The sequence below is a fragment of the Nyctereutes procyonoides genome, unplaced genomic scaffold (genome assembly GCF_905146905.1).
Source record: "Nyctereutes procyonoides isolate TBG_1078 unplaced genomic scaffold, NYPRO_anot_genome, whole genome shotgun sequence".
NCBI lineage: Eukaryota > Metazoa > Chordata > Mammalia > Carnivora > Canidae > Nyctereutes > Nyctereutes procyonoides.
Genome location: NW_026575037.1, coordinates 13,392,819 through 13,419,767, shown reverse-complemented (window position 1 = coordinate 13,419,767; position 26,949 = coordinate 13,392,819). Strand labels below are relative to the sequence as shown.

Here is a 26,949-nt window from a genome sequence, read left to right as displayed (position 1 = left end):
AGGCAGACAGGTACGCCCCGGCCAGGTGGGCACTCTCTGAGCCTCTAGTGAGGGTCCCACATCCATGCAGGGATTCCTGGGAGGGCCCAGGGAGATCAAGTCCATGATCCAGGGTCCCCGACTTTCCTTCCCCTCAGCCACAGCAGCACCGCATCTAACACTTGGTTATTGCAATCATCTAATAATCACAGACCTTTATTGAGCACCTACTGTATACTGGCCCACTCCTACCCATATTGATTCAACAACACTCTGCAACAATCCTACCAGGTGCTATTATTCTCTCTCTCTCTCTCTGTCTCTCTCTGTCTCTCACACGCGCACACATACGTTTTAACAGGAGCACAGAGATGGGAAGTAATTTGTTGAAGGTTAAAAAGCAGAGCAAGAAAAAAAAAAAAAGAGCAGAGCAAGGATTTAAACCCAGGCAGGCTGGGTCTAGAATCCATCGTTTTACCCTGTATCTTACCCATTCCCCCTTAATGGATGGAAGTCCTGTTGCTCTTGTGTGCTTAGTACTTTGCTGGGCACATCAGAACTGTTTGGTAAGTAACTCAGTAACCAATTGGTTGAACATTTTTTTTTTGCCAAGGAGGAAAACTTTTGGGGTACCTATTTGACTCAGTCCCTTAAAGGGCTGCCTTTGGCTGGGATCAGGATCCTGGAGTCCTGGGATTGAGCAGCACATCAGACTCCCTGCTCGGTGAGGAGTCTGCTTCTCCTTCTTCCTCTGCAGCTCTCCCTGCTTGTGCTCTGTCAAATAAATAAATAAAATCTTTTCTTTTTTTTAAGGAGGAAAACTTTTGAGATAGAAAAAAAATGCCCTAGGCACAGGGACAGGTAACCAATGTCCAGACCCATGGGTATCTCCCTCATCGTGGTCCCTGGTAATTTTCATGGAGCATTTTGGTCTGAGAATGGGATCAAAGAGCAAGGCACCTGGTGGGTCTGACTTTCAGGCAAATGTTGGGAGCTGCTGAGGCCATAACGGGAAAAGTCTGGGTTTGGGGTTTAGTGGACCTAATGATGACACTAGTGATGTCATACTGTGAGTGTCCCAATAGCCTATCTACAGGCTTGAGATACAAATGACTTAGCACTTGAGCTTGTTTTCTACTTAGATTTAGGTGCGTTCACATTTTCTCCCCAGTGCTTTGAGGCTAATGTTAGCACTTTTAAATTATGTCGCCAACAAATGGTATGAATCAAGAAGCCCGTATGATTCCTGAGAGATTTGGTTTTCCTACTTTGGTTTTTTTGTTTTTGTTTTTTTTTTTTACTTTTGTTGATATTTTGGCGAGCACAGGAGAAACTGGTTAACTGTTTCAAGGTGAACTTCTTAGAGAGGATTTGATCAAGTATCCATCCAGTGATAAACATCTGTGGAGCTACTGGTGTGTGCCAGGCACGGTGTGAGGCAGCCAGGACACAAAGCTGCAAAGGAAGCACTGTTCCTGCTCCTTGAGAATCCCACCTCCTAACCGGAAACACAGGTGGACTGGATTTCATTCCCACCTTTCCCCCTGATCAGCAACCCTCGTGCAATGTTGTAGCCTGCACAGCTGTACGCAGCAGCCCCAAGAGTTTGGGTTATATCCTTTCCCTCCAGTGGGAAATGAATCATGAGGACTGGTCTGGTCTGGTCTGGTGAGCTGTGCTGTGTGGAAGGCTCACTCTGCCTTTCTCTCCTCTCCCCGCAGAGATCCCTCAGTGCGCTGGCTGCAACCAGCATATCCTGGACAAGTTCATCCTGAAGGTCCTGGACAGACACTGGCACAGCTCTTGCCTCAAGTGTGCAGACTGCCAGATGCAGCTGGCTGACAGGTGCTTCTCCAGGGCCGGGAGTGTCTACTGCAAGGAGGATTTCTTCAAGTAAGTCAGAACCCCGGGTGCAGCCTCCCTCCCCTCGCCCTGGTCTGTGTCTGCCTCTCCCCTCAGGTGGGCGAGGCGGGACAGGGGTGCTGGCAGAGGGTGTGAGCCCAGTTTCTGCAGGGGAGCTTAGGAAGGATCCTGGCGAATCCTGAAAGCAGTGCTCTTTCTGTTCCTGGGAGTTGGTGCCTCAGGGCACTGCTGCTGCTTTCAGAGTGGGTGCTCTGAGGTTCATACCCCGAGAATCTAGAGGGGTCACCATGGCTGCTACAGGGCCACAGAGGCTTGGGAGAGTTGCCCCTGGTCAGGGACAAGCCAGGCTCTGTTAGTGTCATCGCTTTCAATGAAAACATGCTGAAGAGGCAGTTTCTTGTGATGGTTAAGAGCCCAGACCCTGACTGGGGTTGAACCGCTTAATGTGCTCTTGAGCAGGTTTCTTCTCTGCCTCGGGTCGCTTATCCGTAAAATAGGGCTGGTGATAACAGTTCCTACCCCATAGTATTGATATGAGCTCTGAATGGATCAATATGTGTAAAGTCCTTAGGACAATGCCTGACACCTGAGAGTCAGCTTTTAAGACTGTCCTCCCTTCATCCATCAGAAACAATGTTGTTGGTCACGGCGAGGCGACTTCCTAGGATTTATTTTCTGTGCCATTTAGTCTGGGACTTTTCTCCCGGAACCTGTTACCCGAGGCACTTGGGCTGGTGCCTTAGCTCACCCGGGTCAGCTGTGGCAGCAACACCAGCACAGGAGCAGGGGGTTGGGGTCAGTGACACGGGTCGAGGAGGCCCATGGCTGTGCGCAGAGGGGGATGGGACTGCTGGGAAGGTCCCTCAGAGTCTGGAAACATTTGGCACAAGTGAGCAAGCCTCCAAGAGGCGCTGTGCATCCTTCAGAGGTCGTGTATTCTGGGAGGGGAGATGGGCAGAAATGTCGGCCTGGACACAGAACATGTTTCTCCCTGGTCCTCCCAAGGTGGAACTTCAGGGAATAAGTGATTTTAATTTCTGAGGATTCTCATATTTCTTTAGTCCAATATGAGTTGAAAAGCACACTAAGGGTGACTTTGGTTTTCTACCGGGGCTTCCACTGTGGCCTGCTTGTGTTCAGAGGCAACACTCATTGTTATCATCATGCTTTGGCCAACAATGCACCATGCTCTCCCTCTGTGTGCGTGTGAGTATGCACGCGTGCACACCTGTTTGTGTCTGAGTGAGTGTGTGTGCGCGTGTCTGTGCCTGTATGCTACCTGAAGGAAGGGGCAGGAGGCACACAGGCACATCCAACAAATTCTGGATGGTTCCAACTGAGGGCTGGGCTTTGGCTCTTCTTCTCAATCTTTTCTGTGTACTGCCCTCCTTTCTCCCAATCTTCCTTTCGCTCCCTCACCTCTGAACCTTGCCCTGTTCCCTGTATTCTGGTACTTACAGCTGTCACCGACACCCATGTCCTTTCTCAGCCGGCAACAAGACTCATTAGTTATTCATTTTTCAGTGATGCCCCGGCCAAGCACCATGGCCGTTCTCACAGGCCCCTGTGTGGCATGAATTTCTGTGTGTGTGTGTTCAAATGTTGTGCACCTGTGTGCACCTGTGAGCGTGAACATGTGTGTGAGGAGGAGCAAGAGAATGCAGGTGCACGGGCCTGGCCCTGGGGTTAGCTCAGCTGTGTTCCAGGGTCTGGGTGCCATCCTCCTCCGGTTTGTCTCTGTACCTTTGGGAAGCTTCCGTGAGCTCCAGGAGCAGCTGGGAACAGGAGGGTGCTGAGATGCCCCTGGGTCAGACCACTGGCTGGGGTACAGGCAAAGCCCATTCAGATCAAGTCACAGGACAATGGCACCAGAAAAGCCCCTTTGAGCCCCTATCTGGGGTCTGGACCTTGACTAGATGGCTCTGGGTTTGGGAAAGGGAGGAGGTAAGCAGCTCAAATGTAGTTTTGGGCTTGAGAGAAATAGTGATAAGTAAAGGGACCCCTTGAGGCCCAGAAGGGGTCTGGGGTGCAGGTGAAGGAAAGATTAGCACAGGCCTATGAGCCATAAGCCCAATACTAGAAATAACCATGACAGTTACTCACTCAACCCAGTGCCCTGACCTCCTGCCTCTGTAGCCTCCCCATGCTGGGGCCCTAATTTGGATCCTTCCAGAGCATTGCTCAGCAGTAGCTTTGTGATTAATCTCCCACTCCCTCTAGCCCACGTACCTCCCCACCAGACCAGCATCCAATCTCACAGTTGACCCTGACCCCCAGCAACTCCACCACGGCTTCCTCTGCCTATAGAATATTCCAGATGCATTGTGCTATGCTGACAGAGCCTTCCCCCCATACCCTGCCTCCCTTCTAGTCCTACCTCATCTTGGGTACCCAATGTTCCCCCAGCAGGTTGCCCCCTTTCCTGGGCAGGCCCTGACCCAGGCTAGTTTGTCCTCCAGGGATGTATGTGTCTCAAGGTCTCCCAATCCCCGTGCTATGAGCCCAGCTCTTCAGGGGGCGGGCTCCCTGCGGAGGCATGGTCACCCTGCCCCTTTTCTCTCCTGGGACTCAGCATGAGGTGCCCTGTTTATCAGTCCTCCTGCACCTGTTTGATCTTCCTAGTTGGCTTGAGGAAAGGTTAATTATTAAGTATTCATTCTTCTGTCCCTGCCATATGCACGTGGCCTTGCCCACAGGCTGTTGGGGGGTTTATGCAACAAAGAGTTGGTCACATCGTGAATTTACAGCATGTTTGGTGACCAGTTTCTTTCCCTCCCATGATATCCTGTGAGTCATGGAAGCCCAGGCTGCCTGGAAAGTGCAGTCACAGGTTCGTGATTTATTTATTTATTTATTACAAGATTTAATTAATTTTTTAAATGAGTTTATTTATTCATGAGAGACAGAGAGAGATAGGCAGAGACAAAGGCAGAGGGAGAAGCAGGCTCCCTGTAGGGAGCCCTACGCAGGACTCGATCCCAGGACCCCGGGATCATGACCTGAGCCGAAGGCAGATGCTCAACTACTGGTCACCCAGGAGCCCCTATTTATTTATTTTAGAGATAGAGTGCAAGTGAGGGAGGACAGAGGGAGAGGGGGAGAGAGAATATCCAGCAGACTCCCCGCTGAGCACGGAGCCCAAGGCAAGGTGGGGGCTCGATTCCACAACACTGAGAGCATGACCCGAGCCAAAATCAAGCGTCAGACACCCAACCGCAGCGCCACCCAGGTGCTCTGGGCCCATGATGTAGTCACAGTTACTCCCCTTGTTCCGCAGGACCGCTCTGCTTCACTACATGACCCATCTCAGGATTGGATCCCTTTGTGAAGTAGGGGAGCCAGCCACAGAGTCGGGGCTGAGCCCAGGTCATTAACTCTGTGATGAGGGGCTGTGTGGAGAGGAGTTTACAGCTGAGGTGATTTTGCCTGCTGTTAATGGAAGGTCACTCAGACCTGAAGATTGGGTCACTCTGCAGCCCCCAGGGAGGACATTTGGATTCCTGGTCAGTCAGGCCTCATGCAGCTGTTTGGACCTGTGGCTGTTTGGTCTAGCAAGTCACAGTCCTAGGTGAGGACACAGAGGGAGGGAGTCAGTCCTCCAGGGTCAGTTTGGCTTTACCTTCCACCCCCAGGGGTCTAGGGAAGTCACTTGGGGCTCAGGCTGTCACTTGGCCACAGTGCCAGTTTTCTGCTCCTCATTCCTGTTCATTAAACGTCACCAGGCATCTGCTTTCAGATGGCACACCAGGGTACCTGTGAGCCAGAGAGAACACAGGGTAGGGCTGGAGGGACAGAGCGGTCCCTGGAGCCCCAGGTCGCTCCCTTGTCCCCCACGGGGCTGCAGGAGTCACTTCCGGCAGCCTGGTGCGAGGGAGGCAGGCGCCATGCCCTTGAATTCACCTGTCAGACCTCAGAGTGCTTTCCACTGGGAGACCTGGCCACAGCCAGGGACACTCTCCTCTCTATGCTCCTTGAAGAAAGAGCAAAAAGAAAGAAAAGCCACTGTCCTTTTCTGATACCTGCCCCATAGCCCTGCTCAGAGGGCGTTGACCTCACTGATCAGCTCTGCGGGGCTGAGGTTCAGGGTCAGTGGTTTCGATCTCTTTGCGCCTACCAGGGGGCAGGGCCACTGCTCTGACAACCTAGGGGGTATCCTATTCCGTGTGAGGTGGGAGTCAAGACTGATGTGAAGAGTGCGGGGCTGGAGGCTGTGTCGCGGGGAGGTCGCCTTGCGCGGTCATACCGGTGGCTGACAGCAGAGGGCGGTGTTGACGTGTGCACAGACCAGGAAGGACGTATCCTTGGAAGGTCGTACTCTGTGGTTGTTGCATTTTCCCCTCAGAGCCGCTGCACTCTCTCTTGCTCAGTAACTTTGGCTGATTTTTGCTGGCTGGTGGTTGGGTTTGCCTCTTGGGGCCCTGGCTGCCCTTCTCCAGCGGAAATACAATTCCGAGACCCAGAGAAGAGGCAGGGAGTTGACTAACGCAGTGGTTCCGAGGCTGTTAGGACGGAATCACCAGCTGACGAGCCCGCAACTCCTTGTGTTGCATTTGCTAAGCAGCTTCTTTCTGGACCGTGTATCCCGCATGTCTCAGGTCCCCCATCTCCTTGCAGAGAGACCAGGGCCTGGGGAGGGCAGGTGTCTGGGAGTAGAGCCTCTGGGTGCCGGCCTCGTCGCTGACCAGGTCCGGGAGGAGCCCGGCAGCTTCCTCACTCTGACGCCCCAGCAAACAGCCCAGATTCTCTGCTCCAGGACTTGGGTTCGAGTACTGGCTCCTTCAGCACCAGCCGGACGCTCTTTGGCAAGTTCTTCACGTCTCTGAACGCCAGTGTCCTCTTCAGAAAAAGTGAGAATGCGGATGGTGCCTGCTTCAGGAGACCTGGACACAGGAACATTTCACAGATTTTAGGAGCAGGGTGGTTTGGTGAACGGAGAGGGTGCTCGGTTGAATTCCTGTCCTGTCTTGAACTAGCTGTTTGTCAGCAAACAAGTGACAAGGCCCTTCTGAATGTCACTGCTGCAAGGCGCTCATTGTAACCCCCAGAGTTGTCGCGCCATGGGAAGGAAATAGCGTGTAAACTGAGTCTGGTATGATGCCAGCTGTGCTTTATCGGTGTCTCTGGGTCTCTGTGGGCGACCACTTGACCCGCAGCCCTGGAGGCCAGGCTGTCAGAGCTGTCCCGCAGGGCCGGGCCTGCTGGCTTCTCCTGGCCTCCCTCCTCCCCACCCCCACTTTGAGACCTACCGGTTGAGATGACAGTTCAGGTCGCCCGCAGTGGGGGTAGTCTGGCAGACTGGGAGGGTGCACTGCCGTGTGTTGGGACCAGACCACAGGCTAAAGGTGCCATGGGGTTTTGCATGAAGGTTTGGCAGACAAACCGGCAGTTATTACAGTATGAAAACAAATACGGCTATGGGGTCAAAGGGAGAGCAGCACTTAGGTCAGGCACGGCTTTCGAGAGCATTCCAGGCTTGCAACCCTGGCCACCAGGGCTAGGGGCTCACACCCACCTGCCACAGGGGGGCTGAAGGGAAGAATCTGCGGTGTTCTGAGAGTGCCCGCCACCTCAGGGGGCTCCTGTCTAAACTTCTCTGGGGGTGTCTCCTTGCCCCTGAGGTCTTCACCTACGTGACTGGCAGAGATGGTCACTGCTTGGGGCCCCTGGGGATGGAATGCCAAGTCGTGGCTTGTCAGCGGGGAGCTGTGTGGGCTGCTCCCCAGCCAGGCCGGGCGGCTCCATCCCTCAGGGTGCCTCCTCCCCCAGGCAGTCAATCTCCAGGCCGAGAGCAAGGCTGTCAGCCAAGGGCAGGTAAGCAGCGTCCTTGGGAGCCTGGGAGATGCTGATTTATCCCTGCAGTTCAGAACAGCCTGTTTCAGCTCCAGCATGCCCTGCGTTTGGCTGGGACACAGGGTGGTTTTGCTGGCTCCAGCCTGGTCTTCACTAGTGACCTTGGCTCAGTCACTCTGGTGACCAGGGCCCCCATGGCTCAGCCGGGCCAGGCAAATGCCCACAGGAAATCAGGTAATGTGGGCAGAGGCCCGCTCAGCCTCTCTGCGGGGTGGACGTCACAGAGGGAGCAGTCTCTGGGTCTGAAGCCAGACTCTGTGCGACACTGGGGCATTGGACCCCTGAGCCTCAGTGTCTTGCCTCTAAAGAGATAAGAATAAACATCTCTACTTTTCTGAGTTACTGAGGATTGAGTAAGATGAGAGAAGTGCTTAGTTGTCGTCAGTATCAGGGGCTATTCTTATTAAGGTCATGACGGTGGATGTACATAGGGAGGAGTGAAAAAGAAGGAGGTTCCGGGGGGCAGAGGCTGCAGAAGGCTGCACCCCAGGGTCTTGAGGTGGTAGGAGGTGTGGCCTGTGTCCAGGCTCAATGTCAGGTCAGATGATTGGAGCAACTGTCCACCTGTTGGTGTGGGGGTGGCATGGGGAACCACCACTAGTTCTCTGCACAGGGTGCCATCCCTCCGTGTGTGGTCCAGAGCTGTGTGGCTGTGCCTGCAGCCCACAGCCTTCCCTTCCCGGAGCAGGGGCCCTGGTTCTAGCTGGAGGGACCAGCCTCTAACCAGCTTTTTTTTTTTTTTTTTTAACATTCATTTTATTGAGAGAGAGAGAGAGAAAGAGAGAGAGAGAAGGAGCAGCAGGCAGAGGGAGAGGGAGATTCAGATTCCCCGGAGCCAGAGACTCAGGGCTCCATCCCAGGACCCTGGGATCATGACCTGAGCTAAAGGCAACTGTGCCCTGTGGCCAATTTATACTCTGTTGCCCCAGGAAGAGGCCACTTCAGTTAGTTCTGGGGTTGGTTGTTGTTCAGTGTGCCAGGTTCTTGTCAATCCAGTGTTATTTCTGGTAACTACACACCTACTAGCCTCCCCACTACCTGTGTGTGGATGCTCATGCATACACACACACACACACACACACATACACACACATTCTCTCTCCCTAGCAAAATGTGCTTGGGGAACCCACATGGGAAGGGTCTCTTTGACGTGTGACTTTCCATAATTTCTGAATAGTTTATAGTCTAATTCCTCACTAAGCAAATTAAACCTTTTAAGGTAACGATCAGATGGTCCAGATAGTGTCTGTGCATGTGGACATTTGTAAGATTCAAACACACTGGTGGGACCAGACCCACAGTCATTTGCGAAGGCCTGTAATCAAGGCAGAAGCAATTACTTAGCCGAGCAGCTCCCCCTGGGACCCGAGGCTGTGTATCAGCGGTGATGAGTCCGAGGATTATCTGTCTGCCCGCCCAGAGGCCCCAGTTCAGCGGTGCCTGCCCACCCTCCTGCAGCCCAGCCTGGGGTGAAGGCCTCCTGACATCTGTGGGACCTGCAGCCCAGAGACTTTTTGGCCCTGGGGCATCGGCTTGGGACCAGGTGGTTGCAAATCAACCTGGGAGTCAGTGGGATCTGGGCTGTGGAAACAGGTCCCCAAGCAAAGAGGGACGTGGGTGCCATTGGAGTGAGAAGTGTGGAGCAGCGTCTTTATCCCAGGAAAACACACCAGCCAGCAGAGGAAGCATCCTGTCTCTTTGTTGCTGGGGTGCAACCACCTTCTCTCTCCTTCATCTCCATCCCAGACGTTTAGTCATAGGCTCCCAGCTCCCAAATGGCCTCTCTTTCTGTCCCCATTGCCTGTGCCTTCTCTAGCCCCTGGACTATTCAACCCCTCTGCAGCTTGAAGCTTCTCCCTGCAGGGCCTCCAGAAACTCCCTGCCCAGCACCTGCCAGCTGCGATCGCTTCTTGCTCGTTCTCTGGCCCTGGTCACACATGAAAGTCCTGCGACAGCAGGTGTCTGGCTTGTGGCTCTGGCTCCTGGGCATCTCCACTGCTTGGGGAGGAGCCACAGGCCAGAGTTGGGCTCTATGGTGGAAGCACTCAGCATAGCAGATCATTCTGGTGTGAGGGGTTGGATAGGACCTCTTGTTCCTGAATGTTCCCTACCACTGCTTGTCACATCGCCTGCGACACCACCACTGACATCTTGAGGGACAAGAATCAACAAGCAACCTGCAGGCACCACAGGAGCACTGAGAACATCTGTGCCCAGGGTCGCTCTGAGTGGTCCATGCAACAGCTGCAGGGGAGCCTTCTGGGGGCCTTGCTAAATGTGCGGCTTTTGGGCCTGGAGTCAGGAGTCAGGGGTGGCTGTTCTGCTTTTAAGCAGACATCCCAGGTGGCTCTTCTGCCCGGGTAGTTTGGTGACAGGTGAGCGAACAGAGGTGGCAAGGAAGGGGAGTGTAGTTGGGCCAGTGGGTGACAGCTCCCAGCCTGTCCCCATATGTGAAAAGGGATCGGTAGGTAATACCTGCCCATGAGGGGGTTGTGTGGTTTAAATGACGTAGCTCACATGAAATTGCCTGCGGTATATGCACCAGATGTGTGTTTACCCAGATTAAGGGAGGTGGGCTGGACTCTTGTAGAAGAGAGTCGGGTCAGGATCTAATGTCCCATTGCCTCTTGGGAAGCAAATCTACCCCCAGCAGGGAAGGAGGGAAGCACGGCTGAGGGAAAGGGGGAACTGGGCTCTGGCCCCTTTTCTGCTACCAACTGACCCGTGTCGTCTTGGATAAGTCACTACCCCTCTCTGGGCCCCAGTTCTGCATTAAATGAGGAATTGGACCAGGTCACCGATTCTAAAGCTTTTCCAGTTAGCATTCATCTCAGAATAATATTGAATGTTCGTTAAGAAGAAAAGCATTATATTACCCCCTCCCCCCAATAAAAGGCAGAACACTTTGGGGCAGTTCCAGTGGGTCTGGGAGGTGTACATGTGTGTTGTGGGGGGTGCTGTGTATCCACTCCCCAAGGCTCTGGCACTTTCGGGTGTCAGGCCCTCTTCAAAGGCCCCTGTCTACGCCTGGAGAAGGCTGACCATCTTGGGAAGAACTTTATGTGTCCATGACATGGCTGTGGTGGTGATATATGTTGGAAATATTGGTACATACAGTAACAGTAAATATCAGCAACTTACCTGTCAAGTGTGGTGATAGATAAAAGAAATACATGGAGAGAAGTGTCAGCCCGGAAAAAAATATACAGCTTGCAGTAAATCACCACCAAGCAATTAGAACATAAAATTAAGTTATGCAGTATTTTGCTTCCTTGGGACAGTGCAGTGTGCTGTGGCAGTCCCCCCACCCCCGACAGAAGCTGACGGGAGGTGGGGGGCCCGGGCTAGCCCCTCCCCGACTGCCTCCCGATGGCCGAGTAAGGAAGAGCACTGGGTTCAAATCCCAGCTTCACCGTTGATGGCTGTGTGGTCTCTGGCACATTACCTACCTCTCTGAACCTGTTTCCTCATCGACAAACGGGGCACATGTATTAATGCATACCCAGGATGGGTCATTCACTGTTAGTTCACCGGCTGTTCACAGGACATGTATCCTGGCAAGTCCTGTTGTAAGTGCTAGAGGCAGTGGTGGAAAGACAGATACAGTCCTGCTGGCATGGAGCTCGCCTTCTAGAGACGGAGACATACGGTACACAAGAACTGTGCTGTGCATCTGTTGGAGACATGGGAGTGCTGGATCGGGGCCGGGGTGATGGAGAAATGCCCCTGGAGAGGGCGACACGCAGAAAATGCAGACGTGAGCCATGCAGGTATCTGGGGAGAGAACATTCCCAGCTGAGGAAGGCAGAGTCGCGGGCCCGAGGGGCCAGGGTAGCTGGGCGAGCAAGCAGGCAGAGTGATGGGAGGGGAGGCTAGATCGTCTGGGGGTGGGGGTCTTGTAGGCCAGTAAAGGGACTTGGGCTTTTACCCTGAGCCAGGGGGAGCCCCTGGGAGTGAGGTGGGGTCATGGGGGAAGGGCTGAAGCCAGGAGAGCCTTAGTTGTGGGCGAGGCCTGATGGTGGCCTGAACTAGGGAGGCAGCAGAGCCGATGGTCAGAAGTGGTCCAATTCAGATTGAATTTTGGGTAGTACCAACATGGTTTGCTGACAGATGGGGTGGAGCTCTCCAAGGCTTTCAGCCTTAGTCACTAGAAGGATGAAATCACTGTTCAGTGATGGGGGCAGGTTCTGGGGAGGATCAGGAGTTTGGTTTTGGACATCCTGGAGGAGAGGCCGAGGGAGGGGACAATGGGACATACCAGTCCGGAGTTGGGCGAGAAGTCTGGGCTTGAGTGGAAGTGGAGTCCCAGGCGAGAGGCTGCCCTTTGGGAGGGGCAGAAGCAGGAGAGCCAGTCCGGCAGCCAAGTGAGCGCGGTGTTCTAAGGAGGTGTTCTAAGAGAGCCAGTGCCACTGGAAGGTCAGGGGAGATGAGACCCCACCACTGGGTCAGCTGCACTGGGGTCATGGCTCACTGGTGGGTGGCAGCCCGATGGGAGTGTGTGTCAGTCAGGTTCCCCAGAGAATCAGAACCAGCAGCATGTGTGTGTGTTTAATATAAAGATATTTATTATAAGGATTGGCTCATGTGGTTTTGGAGGCTGAGAAGCCTCGAGGTCTGCAGTCAGGAGGCCAGAGGCCCAGGAAAGCTGAGAGTGTAAATTCTAGTCCAAAAGCCAGAGGGCTGGACACCCACGAAGAGCTGATGTTTCAGTTCAAGTCTAAAGGCAAGGCAAGGCCAATGTGCCGGCTCAGGGAAGTCAGGCAGGAGGAATTTCCTCTTACTCTTGGGAGAGTCAGCCTTTCTGCTCTGTTCAAGCCTTCAACTGATTGGATAAGGCCCACCCACAGCAGGGAGGACAATCTGCTTTACTCAGCCTACTAATTCATATGTTAATCTCATCCCAAACACCCTCACAGACACATTCAGAATAATCTTTGACCCAATGTCTGGGCAGCCCGTGACCCAGTCAAGAGAACACATAAAATTAACCATCAGAGTAGATTGGAGAGAAGAGCAGCAACAGGGCCGTCGGGAATCCTGCACGTAGACCCTGCTTTTGAGGAGTTTTCCTACAAAGGGAGTAGAGAAGTGGGTGGTAGATGGAGGGAGATGTGGGGTCAGGAGACAGTTTTTTGAAGTGGCAGAAATAATAAGCGTGCTTGTACACTGCTGGGTCGGATCTAGTCAGGAGGGAAAAGTAATCACGTCTGGGGGGGGGGCGCGAAAGGAACAGTTGCTTATTGGGATGATCTTATTGGGCAAGAGGACAGGGACTCCATGTCTAGGTGGGCATCAGCCTCCAACAGGAGCACAGATGGCTCTGCGGTAGGAAGCCAAGGGAAAGCAAGACAAATGGGCAGCTGGACAGGACACTGGGAGCACAGGGGGGCGGGCCTCTGCCCAGTGCTCATCTTCATCAGGCAACAGGAAACTGTGGGCCGGGACTACAGGGGAGGGGGCTGAGGGGAGGAGGTGCCCGGGAGCACGGGAGAGCAAGTGGACTGGGGAAGGGCGCTGTGCTTCTCAGACCCTCTCGAGTCACAGATCACAGATTGGAACTGAGCCCCATCAGTGAGGTGGCACGTGGGGTGTTGGGTGGAGAAGGCAGAGGGTGCAGCGCAAGGTGGGGAGGGGAGGGTGTGTGCAGGGGAGGGGTTAGCAAGACGGACCCCTGGGGGAGTGGGTGCTACAGGGATGGAGCTGAAGGACAAGGAGGGGGTGGCCGAAGGGGGCAATGCCTGTAAGTCACCCGGTTCCTGCCAACAGCAAGGTCAGGGAGGGCGGAGGAAGGGTAGAGACCGTGACCTTCAGAGGAAGCGGTCAAAGAACTGAGGGAGCAGGGGCAGGGAGGACTGCTGTGTGGTCGCCAAGTCACCCAGCGTTATGGCAGGAAGGGCAGCAGCTGAATAATCCCAGGGCCCCGGGGGGAAGTGCCGGGGTGGGCACAGCCTGTGGTCTGTGGATGGAGCACCAGTATGTGCCCATGGGGGCAGGGGACACACACAGTAGGTGCTCCGTGAACGGGCACTGCCCTCCTTAGTAGTGTCTCAGGGCCCAGAATATGGAACCTGGGGTCACAGAATAGAACTTAAAATCAGGACCTGCCAGCGCATCCGTGGGACAGGATTTTCGTGCACTTGTTTCTAGAAGGTGTGGTGTCTGCAGGGCCTGCCTGTTGCCCTCTTCCTGCAGGATCCAGCCACCCTGGAGTCTGCCCTGCCCTGCAGAGGGGTCCTGCCAGGCCTGTCAAGAGCAGCAGGGGTGCAGGCGGGGACTCGGGCTCTGGGCACTGGAGCCCAGGGTGCGACCAAGGACCCAGGCCTGGCCCCCTCCCGGGGCTCAGGGGCGGCCCCCGGCTGTGGGCGGTGATGTCTGGGCATTTCCCCAGCCAGCGGCCGGCGGTGCACAAGCGGGGAAGGTGCGGGGGGGGGGGGGCGCCTGGGGTGGAGGCTCCAGGGGCAGCCCCCGCATTGCAGGGGGGGAGCCTCATGCTCCGGCTCGGAGCCGCTGGCGGGGTGCAGGGGGACAGGGCCCCTCTGCCCGAGTCCCCTTCCCGGGGGATGGCTGCTGGGGCCCCGCCGTGAGCCCGCCGGGTTATCAGAAGCCCGAGGTCGGGCCCCGCTTTTCTCCCTCGTCGCCTTTGTGAGCTGCGGCCCGGGCCGCACCCACCTGAGCCTCAGCTTCTCAGGCGTTAGGAGGGCGCACCCCGGGGACCGGGGACCGGGGACCGGGGACCGGGCGTGAGGCTGGCGCGGGGCTTCAAGTTTTCCTCAGCCGGGGCCTCGCTGCACCCCGGCTTCCACTCCTCTCTCGGAAAAGCTTCAGATGGGAGCAGCAGTACTGCTCCGGGCGCGTCCTGCCCTGCCTGTATCGGCAGGATTAAGGAGCACTGCACGCGGCCTCCCCGTCACGCCGTCTCCCCCCCTCACGCGGTCACCCCCCCGTCACGCAGACGGTCCCCCCCTCACGCGGTCTCCCCCGCCCCACACGGTCTCTCGGCCTTACGCGGTCTCTTCCTCGCCCCGTCATGCAGACGATCTCCGTTACGTGGTCACCCCCGGTCACGTGGTCACACCCCCGGTCACGTGGTCACACCCCCCCATCAAGCGGTCTCCCCTCACGCGGTCTCCCCCCGTCACGCGGTCACACCCCCGTCACGTGGTCACACACCCCCATCACGGGGTCTCCCCTCACGCGGTCTCCCCCCCGTCACGCGGTCACACCCCCCCGTCACGTGGTCACACACCCCCATCACGCGGTCTCCCCTCACGCGGTCCCCCCCGTCACGCGGTCACACCCCCGTCACGTGGTCACACCCCCCCATCACGCGGTCTCCTCTCACGCGGTCTCCCCCCGTCACGCGGTCACACCCCCCCGTCACGTGGTCACACACCCCCATCACGCGGTCTCCCCTCACGCGGTCCCCCCCGTCACGCGGTCACACCCCCGTCACGTGGTCACACACCCCCCATCACGCGGTCTCCCCTCACGCGGTCTACCCCCGTCACGCGGTCACACCCCCGTCACGTGGTCACACACCCCCATCACGCGGTCTCCCCTCACGCGGTCCCCCCCGTCACGCGGTCACACCCCCGTCACGTGGTCACACCCCCCCATCACGCGGTCTCCTCTCCTGCGGTCTTCTCCATCACGCGGTCACCCCCCCACGCGGTGTCTCCCTCACGCGGTGTCTCCCTCCCTCCCTCGGCGGCCCAGCCTTCCTTGCCCACTACACGCAGGGCAGAGAGAAGAGGATTTCCGGTGATGCCGCCTGAGGAGGCAAGTACTGCGGCCACTAGCAGGTCCTTCCTCGCACGGTGTGGTTTGGGTCAGCTCCAGCTGCCTTCCCCCGGGAGGCCTGGCCAGAGAGAGCGCGCCCTGCACCCCGGGGGTGCCCGGGATAGGATGACGGGGTAGTGCCCCGAGAATCCCTCAGAGGCGGGCGGCCAGCTCCGCCCCACCCCAGCACCCTTCAGGTTTGCTCAGGGTGCTCCGACGCTGCCCCTCTGTGCGGCAGCCAGCAGCCCAGGACCTGGGCACTTGGACTTCGGCTGCCTTGGACTGCCCGTCCCCAAAGCGGTCCCCCCCCCTCCAGGCGCCGCGCCTCACGGGTGACCCTGGCTGGTCTAAGGCCTGGAAGCCCTGGCACATGTCTTCATTGCGGAGCCACCCCCACAGGGCAGCGCCCCCCCTCCACTGGCCCTGACCACAGGTCCCAGGGGTGCCCCCCCGGGGGGGCCGGGCTGGGGGAGCCCTGTGGGCCAAGGGGACGGGCGCAGTCTCCTCATGGAGGGTCCCACTGGCCGTGCTCCAGGGGAGAAAGGTAATAGGAGCAACTTCCACTTATTATCAGTATAAATCCCACAATCAGGAAAATTGCTTCAATTGCTAAAAAATGCTGGTGGGAAAGTCCATTTATTTTTCATTTTTCTTGTGCACTTGCCCCCCTTACTCATGAATCAACGTCGGTATGTAGATTAAGTTTATACCCCGGTTATCTTTCATGCCTCTGGGGCTCTGGTGTCAACTGGGCTTCTGGTTCCTGAAAGCCACGGTCTGCTTCCCAGTGGAGAGAGGTGGGTCCTCTCCAAGGGCTCCTTCCTCACTGTTCTGGAGCCTCCCCTGAGCCCCCCTCCCCTCGACAAGACCACACTTGCTTTTTGGAAAACTCTCATTCTTCTCTGGAGCTGTTTTAGCTCTAGCATCTGCAGCAAAGGATTTGGACGCTGGACTTCTGGTGTTTCATGTTGGGAGGGTTTGCAGGGAGCATGCTGAAGGCCTGGTTTCACTTCTTTCTTTTTTAAAAAATTTTATTTATTCATGAGAGACAGAGAGAGACGCAGAGACACAGGCAGAGGGAGAAGCGGGCTCTTTGCAGAAGCCGGATGAGGGACCCGATCCTGGGACTCCACGACCACACCCCGGACCCAAGGTGGACGCCAAACCACTGAGCCCCCCAGGGATCCCCTCATTTCTAGCACCGGCTTTCTGAATTGGCCTGGAGAGGACATGCAAACTGCGGGCATTTCGGACACACATTCTAGTAACACATAGACAGACAGGCTTCCTTTCTCTTTGTCCCCCAAGCACACACATACACACACCCACTCACACAAGATAGAACTGGGTGCCTGCCTGCCTTCCTCTTTAACACGGGTTGACGTGGTTAAACAGCAGCTGTTGAAGAAGCCGGGTTTCACCTGCATTCTGGGAGGTGTAGAACTTTCTAGAGCTGACAGTGTACTTTGTTCTCCATCCTCAGATTTCGGCACGTCCCTGGGCCGCCTCTGTAAAGCATGGTTAGCTGATGATGTATTCATTCAACCAGTGTTAATTCTCTGTTTCTGGGTCCTGTACACCTTGAAAATCTAATGAACCCCCCCTCCCCGCTGTACAATTTTGAAGGACTCGGGGGCAGTTTGCAGAGTCCATCGTGAGGGGGGGGGGGGGCTGGAGAACACCTGCAGTGGAGACCTGCTCCTGCGCCCCTCACCCTCCTCGCCAAACTGAGAGGCTTTCCAGGGGCTCAGGAGTCTGGGGTCCCTCTGAGCCAGTTGCCCCAGCCCCTCACAGCCCAACACCCTTCTCAGAGCTTGTCTCAGAAGAGCTGTCCCCTGGGCCACACTTCTAGACTTAGAGAGCCCCCTCAACGCCCTGCGTGACACCTTGTTGCTGGGCGGGGAGCTCCTGAAGTGGCAGCTGGCCGCGCCTGCTCCAGGCCTCTGGAGCCCCCCAGCAGGTATCATTACTGCATAAGAGACCCATCATTCTGCATTAATCTGGGATTCATCATGATAGCCATGACCATAATTAATTTATTTGGTATTAATGTGGATGAAATATGTACTGTCCTTTCAGGGGAAATCAGGCTGCCTATAAGCATTAGTTAAAAGGACCATTAAAATCAAACCTTCCCCAGATCCATTAGGCGAAGTCTTTCATCCTGAAGAAGATAAAGTTCTGCTGTGTGAAATGTCATGAATAATTAGGTTGATTGCTGTTTTAAACTCTGCCCCTGCCTCTCCAACCCCTCCCGCCTTCCTCCTGAAGCAGGCAAGCCTCACCTACAGTGGAGCCCCCCCTTCATCACCCTTGTCTACACTGGCCCCAAATTCCCCTCGGCCCTCTGCGACCACCCGTGTGGCTCTGTGCCTACGGGTGCATGGGGAAGGGGGCTTCCTCGACCCCACTGGACTCTATTTTCACTGTGTCTGCCTCTCCCCCACTTCCGACCCTTGGCCCAGGGTGGCATGTGGCGCCTTCCTCTTGCCTCAGTGCTGGTCCAGAAAAGTATAGCCCCGGGAGAGGGCTGAAGCACCGTCGTTTGCACTGAGGTCTGCAGACTCCTTGTCCCGAATGGTGCAGGGGTGTGAAATGCGGACTCCTGGGCTGATGGCAGACCAGCTCAGCTCAGGGGCTGTGCGTGGGGAGGGGCTGGGGGCTGGCCTGGAGGGCTTCGGTGTGGGGCAGAGAGCCTTGGGAGAGCCTTGCTCTTGCTGCCAGAGTAGAGTTTCTCCAGAACTGCAGTGTCGATGCTGGCACTAGCGGTCTCCTGGCTCCTCTTGTGGGAGCACTGTCAGCTGGAGGCTCTTTGCACACTGGCCCATGAACACACGCAGTTGCCCGGTGGGGCTGGTCCTCTAGGCCTCATGGGAAAGCTGAACACCACCCCGCTCGAGGGGCTCGGGGGTACTGACCGGGCAGTGGGAGCCCTGGTGTGTCAGCCGTAGAAGAGGCACTGGAGACCACTGTGACCCAGCTCTTCCCCTGGTGGTTAAAGAGCCCGGGGCACAAAACACTGAGGGCGGGCAGAGACGGGAGTGGATGGTAAGCACCGGGTTGGGGGGCAGGCCCAGGCCCGGATGCCCATGGCCACCCCATGTGGGAATCGGCTGATTAGGACGTGGGGGCCAGACCCCCCCTCCCCACCGCGCTTTCTCATCCTTTCCTGCTGCCCCAACAGGCGCTTTGGCACAAAATGCACGGCCTGCCAGCAGGGCATCCCCCCGACCCAGGTGGTGCGCAAGGCGCAGGACTTCGTCTACCACCTGCACTGCTTCGCCTGCATCATCTGTAACCGGCAGCTGGCCACGGGCGACGAGTTCTACCTCATGGAGGACGGGCGGCTGGTGTGCAAGGAGGACTACGAGACGGCCAAGCAGAACGGTAGGCCGAGGCACCGCACTCGCAGCCGTCTCCAGGCCTCTGTCCGGGTGGCGCCCCGGGCCGGGTCCTCCTGGGTGCGCGCTGCCTGTCCCTCAGAGCCCGGCTCACACCCCGTCTGCCCTGAGGGCCCTCCCCAGGTCCTGCACCGCTCCCCCTGCCTTTCTCTCTGGTGGGCTTCACTGCAGCGTTAATCGGGTTAGAGGTAGAGAGAGCGGCCCGGCCCCTGCATTGGTCATGGCCTGTGTGGTTGGCTCCTAGCCTGGGGTGGGGCTGGGAGGGCACCGGGGCTGCTCACTGATCTCGTGTCCTGCGGTGCATGTGTACCTCGGGGCCCCCACACCTCACAGGCTTTTTAGCGAGCCCAGCGCCGGCCTAAGTCGACTCCCCTTTCGGTTAACTGCGTTCTGTTTCCCGTCTCAGGCTGTGGGCTTGCCGAGGGCAGGGTCTCCCCTTCCTCGTGAGGTGAGGACTCCCTGTGTCTCCCCAAGGCCCTGATACTAGTCAACCACAAAGCTTCCTGCCCACCTGCCCTTCCCTCAGCCCCCCTGGGGCCCAGGCTCTACACAGAGACCTCCACAGGGTTCCCGTCATTGTCAGGCCGCAGGGTTAACAGTGTACCTGGGAAACCTGCCCCCATGGGGGCAGCCTGGGCAGGGCCACTGCTCTGCCCTCCAGCGCCGTGTTCTGGAGCAGCCAGGGGCCTTTCCGGGGCCTGGACAGGGCGGCGATCCCTCCCCTGTAGCCCCACCTCGGGCTCCTCACTCCCAGCTGGGCGCCCAGGGGCTGTGTCCTTCACCCTGGCTCCAGATGTGGCATTTGGCCCAACTCTCCCTGGGAATCTCAGATGTCCAAACTCACAAAACATCAAGGCCATTTGCCTTTGACTAGAATTTTCATCCACTCAGGGTGTTACTGCAAAGAGCAGCTCTCAACAGCTCTGGGCTTGATGGGAAAAAAAAGTGACAACAATGTCATGTGTCATCTTCTAGATCTTTCCTGGGGCCCCCCACACATGTGTTTTATAGATCTGAGACAGACATGGAGAAATAAGTATATTTTTGCTGAATAACCACAGTTTGAGGGTTTTGTGGTAGTGCGGAGGCAGAAGTATAGGGGCTGTTTTGGGGAGGCAGCTGAAGCCAAGCTTGGCTTTGGTGGGAGGTGAGCAGGACAGAACTGCAGGGGCGCCTGAGTCAGAGGCTTCCACTTTCTTCTCCCAGAACCTCCACAGCCCTGGCCTTTCAGGATGGACAGGCCTTTGGTCTCCTTTCACCTCTTTCTGGGACCTTGGCAAGCCCATTCCCAGGCTCTCTGCCTTAATGTATTCATCTACTCTGGTTCCTTAAGACTCCCTTGATGCTGCTGCTTTGGAGTCAATTATGATGTCATAGAAGATTAGGGCATCTTGTCGGGGATAAACCATCAAAGCAGATGGACTCAGAGATCCCCAGCTGCCTTTGGAACTCTGATGCCCTTCCCCAGGGATGCTAGGAATGCACCACCTCCCTCCAGGCTGGCGGCTGCTTCTCCTCATTGGAGGCCTTTTTAGACCTGGCCTCGCATCCAGCTCTGCTGGGGATGGTTCGAGAAGAGGGGGAGAGACTAGCTGGGAGGCAAGAATGATGTGGAGTGAACACTCTTATCAAGGATTGTCTGTGCTGTACCAGACCTCGGTAGGACACCGGATTTGGCACGAGAGGCTGGTGGACACCTCTGCTCAGTCACTAACCTGGGGGTCCCCTGGCCAGCTGTGTAACTGGTTCAGCCTTGGCTTCTCAGCTCTGTATGGGGAGGCGGCGGGGGTAACAGCACCTGCCGCATAGGCTGTTTCCCGAGGTTCAAATAGGATAACTCCTGTGGGGTGGATGCTGAGGGAGGGTGAGGACAACGTTGAAGAGGAATGCAAACGGGGCTGAGATCTGCTTTAGGTTTTCAAGTAGTGGAGGTTACACAGTATTCCTGACCTTTCTCTTCTTTGGGATGCCTGGTTCTTTTTGTTTTAATTCCTTCCGGCTGATCTAAACCTTCTTTCAGGCTTCCAGTTCCCTCCCTTGTGTTACACAAAGGACCAATATCAGCTATTTGTACCTTAGTGTGAATGATTTTGTTCATTTGTTATATCTCCCTGGATATTTGCATTTTCAATATAATGAGGTTGCATTTTATGCCAGGGACAAGTGCTAGGAGACCCTGCATAATTCAAAACCAACATATTTTAAGACTAATTTTCCCATAGGAATTAATGTAAAAAGTAGGAGGGGGGATGTATTCTGGAAGCACATAAATCCATAATTGGTGAAGTGTATCTTTGCCTTAATGCTACTTTTTATTTTCTCAGCACTATCTCTAATACCTTGCAGAATGCTCTCTCCTAAATTAACAGCCTAGGATATCGTGGTCTCGCTTGGCCTTCTTCATAGCGTTTTATCACATTTAACTTCCGTACCAAAGTTATTGATTTTTGGGTACATTTTTCAGCACGAGCACTGCCACCACTACTTAATGAATACTTGGATGACATTGTTATAGGATATAAAAAAGATTTTAAATTATAATAACAGTGAATGTTAAAATAACAGCATAATAGTCCCCATAATCGCAAGAAGAAAGTCCTGTGCACATAGATAGCAGTTCTGAACCAGTGGGCCACCGACCCAGGGTGATGGCTATACCCCAGTGGCCATGGCAAAGAAAACCATTTCTAAATCATTAGGCCAGCCTATTTAAAAATTAGACAATTCTTGATGAATTTTTTTTCTGCTGGTTTCATTATTTCAAATTTTAGATCTCAAGACTGTATTGATGTTTTAAAAGGGCACTATTTCCTGTTGGCATCAAAGGCTGTCATGCTGTTCTCTTTACAAATATGGGCAGAAGGGATTGATTCCTTATAACAGAATTTAGAGAATTTTGGAGGTTTTCTACAGTCTCTGCCACAGTGGAAGCTTTCTCTTTGGATCCAGGGCTCCAGGGAGGGGTTGGGTGGCCGGGGTTTGAGGACAGTAATGGCTCTGAAGAAGGAAACAGCCTGAGAAGAGAGGACTGGGGACTGGGGACTTCATGCCCCCTCTGCCATGTGCATGACAGTGGTGTGGACTCGGCCTGCACAACTGATTCTTACAACATGGCGCCTGGCTCAGGGCAGGCTGTGTTGTCCCAGGCTTCAGAGTGGGGAGGCCACAGGCCCATGTCACTCCCTCACTCAACAAGAATGTCAAACCCAGGTCTTCTGGCTGCAAGAAACCCTTTTTAGAATTGTCATGAGAATTGTTTGCCCATAAAGTTCTCAGCTCACACCAGGCACATAGTAGGTGCTTAGCAAATGTTGGCCATTATTGATCCTCAGAGAGGGTTTTCTTGAATGGAAAGGAAAGAAAAAAGAAAGGAAGGTAGAGATGTAGCAGGGACATGTTAAAGGACACAGGGGAGGGAACCCAGAATACCCAGAGAGCCAGGGACGTCGTGGTGGTTTGACTGAGTGGAGGTGCCATACAGAGAGCAGACGGAAGTCTAGTGCTGGGAGAGGAGACCAAGCGTCCACACCCGCCTGTGTGCTCCTGCATGCACCGGGCGCCTCTATGCCTCTGACTGGACAAACCAGCTCTGACTACCAGGAACACCAGGCCTATCTGCTCAGAATCCACTTGAGACTGTTGCTCGGTCAGTGGGTTGTCCTGAACACTCTTCAGACCAGTGGTTTTCAAAAAGTTTGACTATGACCCCGAGTAAGAAAGAAACTCATTTTCACCTCAGCACACATATATATTCATACTGTGAACCCCAAACAACTCCTGTGAGACCACACCTGCCCTCATGTATCCCATCCCATCCCATGCAGCACATTCCCCCCTGGTTTTTAATCCACTCAATTGACAGCACAAACCCATTAGTGGGTTCTGACCTGTAGTTGGTGGACACGGCTTAGAGGACACGTGAATGCGCAGGCCACCCCTGCTGAGCCCAAGGAGGCCACCGCAAAGGGGTCTGGGAAATGAGAGGCCATGGAAGGGAGGCGGGGCAGGGGTGTCTGGGGCAGCCCTGGCTCCTTCAGCCTCACAGCCCAGCTACTGAGGCCCGGCTGGCCCGGCAGGGTGTTTGCCACTACAGGGAAGCCCGTGGAACTTACACCTGCAGCCTGGTGGGAGCCCCCGCGTAGCCAGGCTGGCAGGTGGCAGATGGGAGGCCAGCGAAGGGCTGTTGTCCTCACGTCTCCGTGACCCAGGAAGGCCTGGGGCGAGGCCTTCCACCATTCCTCCCCTCGTCCCCGTGGCTCAGCACACGGTGGGCAAGACCGCGTGCGGAAAGGAGGGAGGGATGAGCGCCAGCTGCTCTGGGCGGGCAGAAGCCAGTAAGGAGGGCTCTTCACTGCAGATGACTCCGAGGCCGGAGCTAAGCGGCCCAGGACCACCATCACAGCCAAGCAGCTGGAGACGCTAAAGAACGCCTACAAGAACTCCCCCAAGCCCGCCCGGCACGTGAGGGAGCAGCTGTCGTCGGAGACGGGCCTGGACATGAGGGTCGTACAGGTGAGGCCCCAGCTACCCGCCTCCTCTGCCCTCGGTGGGGGGGGGGCTGGGGTATGGATCTGCGCCCTCTGCGCTCTGCCAGGAGGAGGTTCAGGGAGCACTCTGGGGAGCTGGGCTCAGGCCCGTGACCCTGGGAAGCTCCTGGAAGCAGAGAGGGAGTTCTGAGGCCCTGGGGGAGGGAATAGTGGGCTCGGGGCACTCCTGGCCCTGAGCTCCACCAATGCTTCAGCGCCTGTCTCCAACTACCTGTCTTGGGGAGCCTGGGGGCCTGGGGTTTGGGGTGGACACCCCCCGAGTGTGTCTCTTCTGCTTGTGTGGCAGGTTTGGTTTCAGAACAGAAGGGCCAAGGAGAAGCGCCTGAAGAAGGACGCGGGGCGGCACCGCTGGGGGCAGTTCTATAAGAGTGTCAAGAGGAGCCGCGGAGGCAGCAAGCAGGAGAAGGAGAGCTCTGCAGAGGACTGTGGGGTTAGTGACAGTGAGCTGAGCTTCCGAGGTGAGCAGGGCTGGAGGGGCGAGGCCGAGGCCTTAGGAAAGGCCCCTGGGAAACAGTAATTCTTGACACGCAGGAGGGATCTTTCTTGAGGCCTGACGCCTGCCTCCTGAACACAGGCTCTTCCCTGCGACTTGCAGTAAAGGGTGGGGGGTGGGGGGGAGGCAGTGGCCCTTTCAGGTGGGACAAGGAGGAGAAGACAAGAGAGCTCTGCTGCTGGAATGTGGAAGCTGGGTTCCCCAGGACCGTGGGCCCCAAGGCCTCCCCTCCTTTCCTGCTGACTGGGGCTCTCTCACCAGCCCATGCAGAGCAGACAGCTGTGTCTCGGCCCCTGCCCTCAGACCCTCTCCTGCATTTCCCTCCTTTGCAGGGGCGCTGGCCTCCCTCCCGTGACCCCCTGGAGCAACCCCTTCCTCCTCTCCTGGTGGTAGGGAGGACGTGCTCAAGAGGCCCTTTGCCCCTGGGGGAAATCAATACTGTGAGTGCATGTGGGATGGGGACAGGCCTCACTTCTGAAATCCCCTCCCCCACCGCCCACGTCATCCTGTCCTCTGCACAGAAGCTTCGCAGCATGCGCTCCGTTCAGATCTGTGCATCAGCAAAATTTGCAAACCACTGCATGCTCCGGATCCGAGGTTGTTTGCAAACAGCCGTACCTGTTCTCATTTACTGAGTCCTCAGCTGTGGAAGGTCCTCTGTTGTGGGTGGACAGGAAGAGTAGTGAGCGGGGGTCCGAAATCTGGTTGCCAGTTGTGGCTCTCTCAGATTGATTTGCTTCCTCAGTTTTTGCATCTATAACTGGGGAATAATCACATCCTTGCCCATCTCAGTGGTGGCGTGGGGTTCAATGAACACGGCTGACCATGGATGTGTTTGGGTGAAGCTCAGCACAGCTGTACACTTGGAAGACATGACTGCCACCACAGGGAGCCTGCGGCCCCCACAGAGGGTCGTATGGAGTGACAGGTATAGGCAAAAGGCCAAATAATGGAGCTGAGCCTTTATCCTTCTGTCCCCTTTAAGGAGCATGAGATCTCCTTTCTTTTCCATTTTCGGGGCGGAGTGGGGGGGCGGGCAGGTTGCCAGGAGTGGGTGTTGAAGTTCAGTCTGGGGAGGCTTGCTAAGAACTGCTGCATAGGCCCAGAGTGGAAACAGAAGAGGAAGTTGGTGGGGCAGAGGAAGGAACACGATGCCCCGAGAGGACTGTAGCTCACTCTAGAAGTCTGTCCTGTGGGGCCCCGGGAAGGGCTCAAGGGCCTGTGCTCACCTTCCAGTCCTGCTGGTTAGGAAAGCCATCTGATCTCATTTGAGCAGCCAAAATCCATGTCTGGGACACATGCAGGATGGTTAAGTCTTGCTTTGTAGCTCTTTTATGTTGGGTGTACGTGGGACCCCCCCGGTTGACCCGTCATGGGTCTCTCTGGGTAATTCTATAACACTTTATTTTTTAAGACTAAAACTGCTTGCCTCTGTTGGAGAGATGAGTTCTTCTAGGTAGCACAGATTCCATTAGAAACCCTTAATGAAATTCTTCAAGAAACAAGAAGGTCCATTTGCCTTAATCAAGTCAATACTTTGTCCCCAGTGAAGAGCTTATTCGATAGAAAGAGAAACCAAGTCTTTCAGTATTGAACCCGCTTTTCCAGGTAGACCAGAAGGATTTTGTATACATGCCTAAGAGTGGTCCTCAGCTACCCTTAGCACACGGGCCTCTTTCCCAACCAGTGAAACCAAGGACTTTTCTCAGCCTGAAAGCTTTCAGATTAAATCTTGTCAGCACGTAGTTTCCATTTGTGAGGTTGGTAACGTATGAGCCACGAACCTCAGGCATTCATATTCTTTAGCAGAGCCATTTTAGTACATGAGCCACATGGGACCAACAAACTTACCAGACATCTGTCCAGCCTTCCGGGATCTGCATTCAGTCTCTGCAGGTGTTTCTTCTGTTTTTCCCTTGATGCGGGTCAGTCTCTGGATGCCAGGTTGACGTGTCTGACTCATGCATAGGCAGCGAGGCAGCTGCCATCCTTGGGCTTCTTTCTTGGTCATGTGTATTCCTAGGTTGTGAAGAACAGGGACCACTGGAGTCCTGGCGGCTGACAATAAATCTCCGTTCTTTTGTCCACAGAGGATCAAATTCTCTCAGAACTTGGCCACACCAATAGGATTTATGGCAACGTGGGGGACGTTACAGGCGGACAGTTAATGAATGGGAGCTTCTCCATGGACGGGACAGGACAATCCTATCAGGACTTGAGGGATGGGAGCCCCTATGGAATCCCCCAGTCTCCCTCCTCCATATCGTCCCTGCCATCCCACGCTCCTTTGCTCAATGGGCTGGATTACACGGTGGACAGTAATTTGGGCATCATTGCGCATGCAGGGCAGGGAGTCAGCCAGACGCTGAGAGCCATGGCTGGGGGACCCACCTCTGACATCTCCACAGGAAGCAGTGTAGGCTATCCCGACTTTCCAACTAGCCCAGCCTCTTGGCTCGATGAAATGGATCATCCTCCTTTTTAAACATCTCTCCTCCCCACCCTACCCATCCTGGCTTGAGAGAATATCTTCAAGGATCAAAAGAGACTTGCCTTTTAAGGATCAAAAGTGCGCCAATGTGAATTTCCATTATTTTCAATGGAAGTCCTCCGCTGATCCCTAGGTGGTCGAGAGACCAGCTAGGGCCTTGTCATCCTGGGGAAGTAGTGGGAAGGTGGCCTCCTCCCAGAACACAGCACAGGGGCGCAGAGCCTAGAGCACTAGGGTGCTGCTTGGTGGCTTCCTACCCCCGCCCTGCTTACAGGCTTTGGCTGCTCCGTGCTTGGTAGCACGAGGTGACTGTCAGGCCACCTTGGCCTTTGGGAACTCTGCTCCGACGGGTGTGTCTCATGAGCTGCCTCCTGAACCACTGCTCTCTCCAGAACTGAGATTCCTGAGGTAGAGGCATCATGACCCTTGAGTATAATAAAAGTGATTTCTGGACCACCCTATTGAACGCTCATTTTGAAAATAAAAAATCACCGTTTGATATTGAAAATGTCCCCCCCCCCTTTTTTTTGCTGTGAAAAATATGAC

At 55.5% G+C, this 26,949-nt stretch overlaps 1 protein-coding gene across 1 annotated transcript in view; it reads left to right on the top strand.

Annotated features, from left to right (window-relative positions):
* The window catches only part of LHX4 (LIM homeobox 4), a 40,769-nt gene extending 14,372 nt beyond the window's left edge, over nt 1-26,397 (top strand). Inside the window, exons 2-6 of the mRNA XM_055319416.1 lie at nt 1,701-1,872; nt 18,656-18,858; nt 23,230-23,384; nt 23,706-23,877; nt 26,003-26,397. Coding sequence (XP_055175391.1) covers nt 1,701-1,872; nt 18,656-18,858; nt 23,230-23,384; nt 23,706-23,877; nt 26,003-26,397 — 1,097 coding nt within the window. The remainder of the gene's footprint in view (nt 1-1,700; nt 1,873-18,655; nt 18,859-23,229; nt 23,385-23,705; nt 23,878-26,002) is intronic.
* Nucleotides 26,398-26,949: the final 552 nt, after the last annotated feature.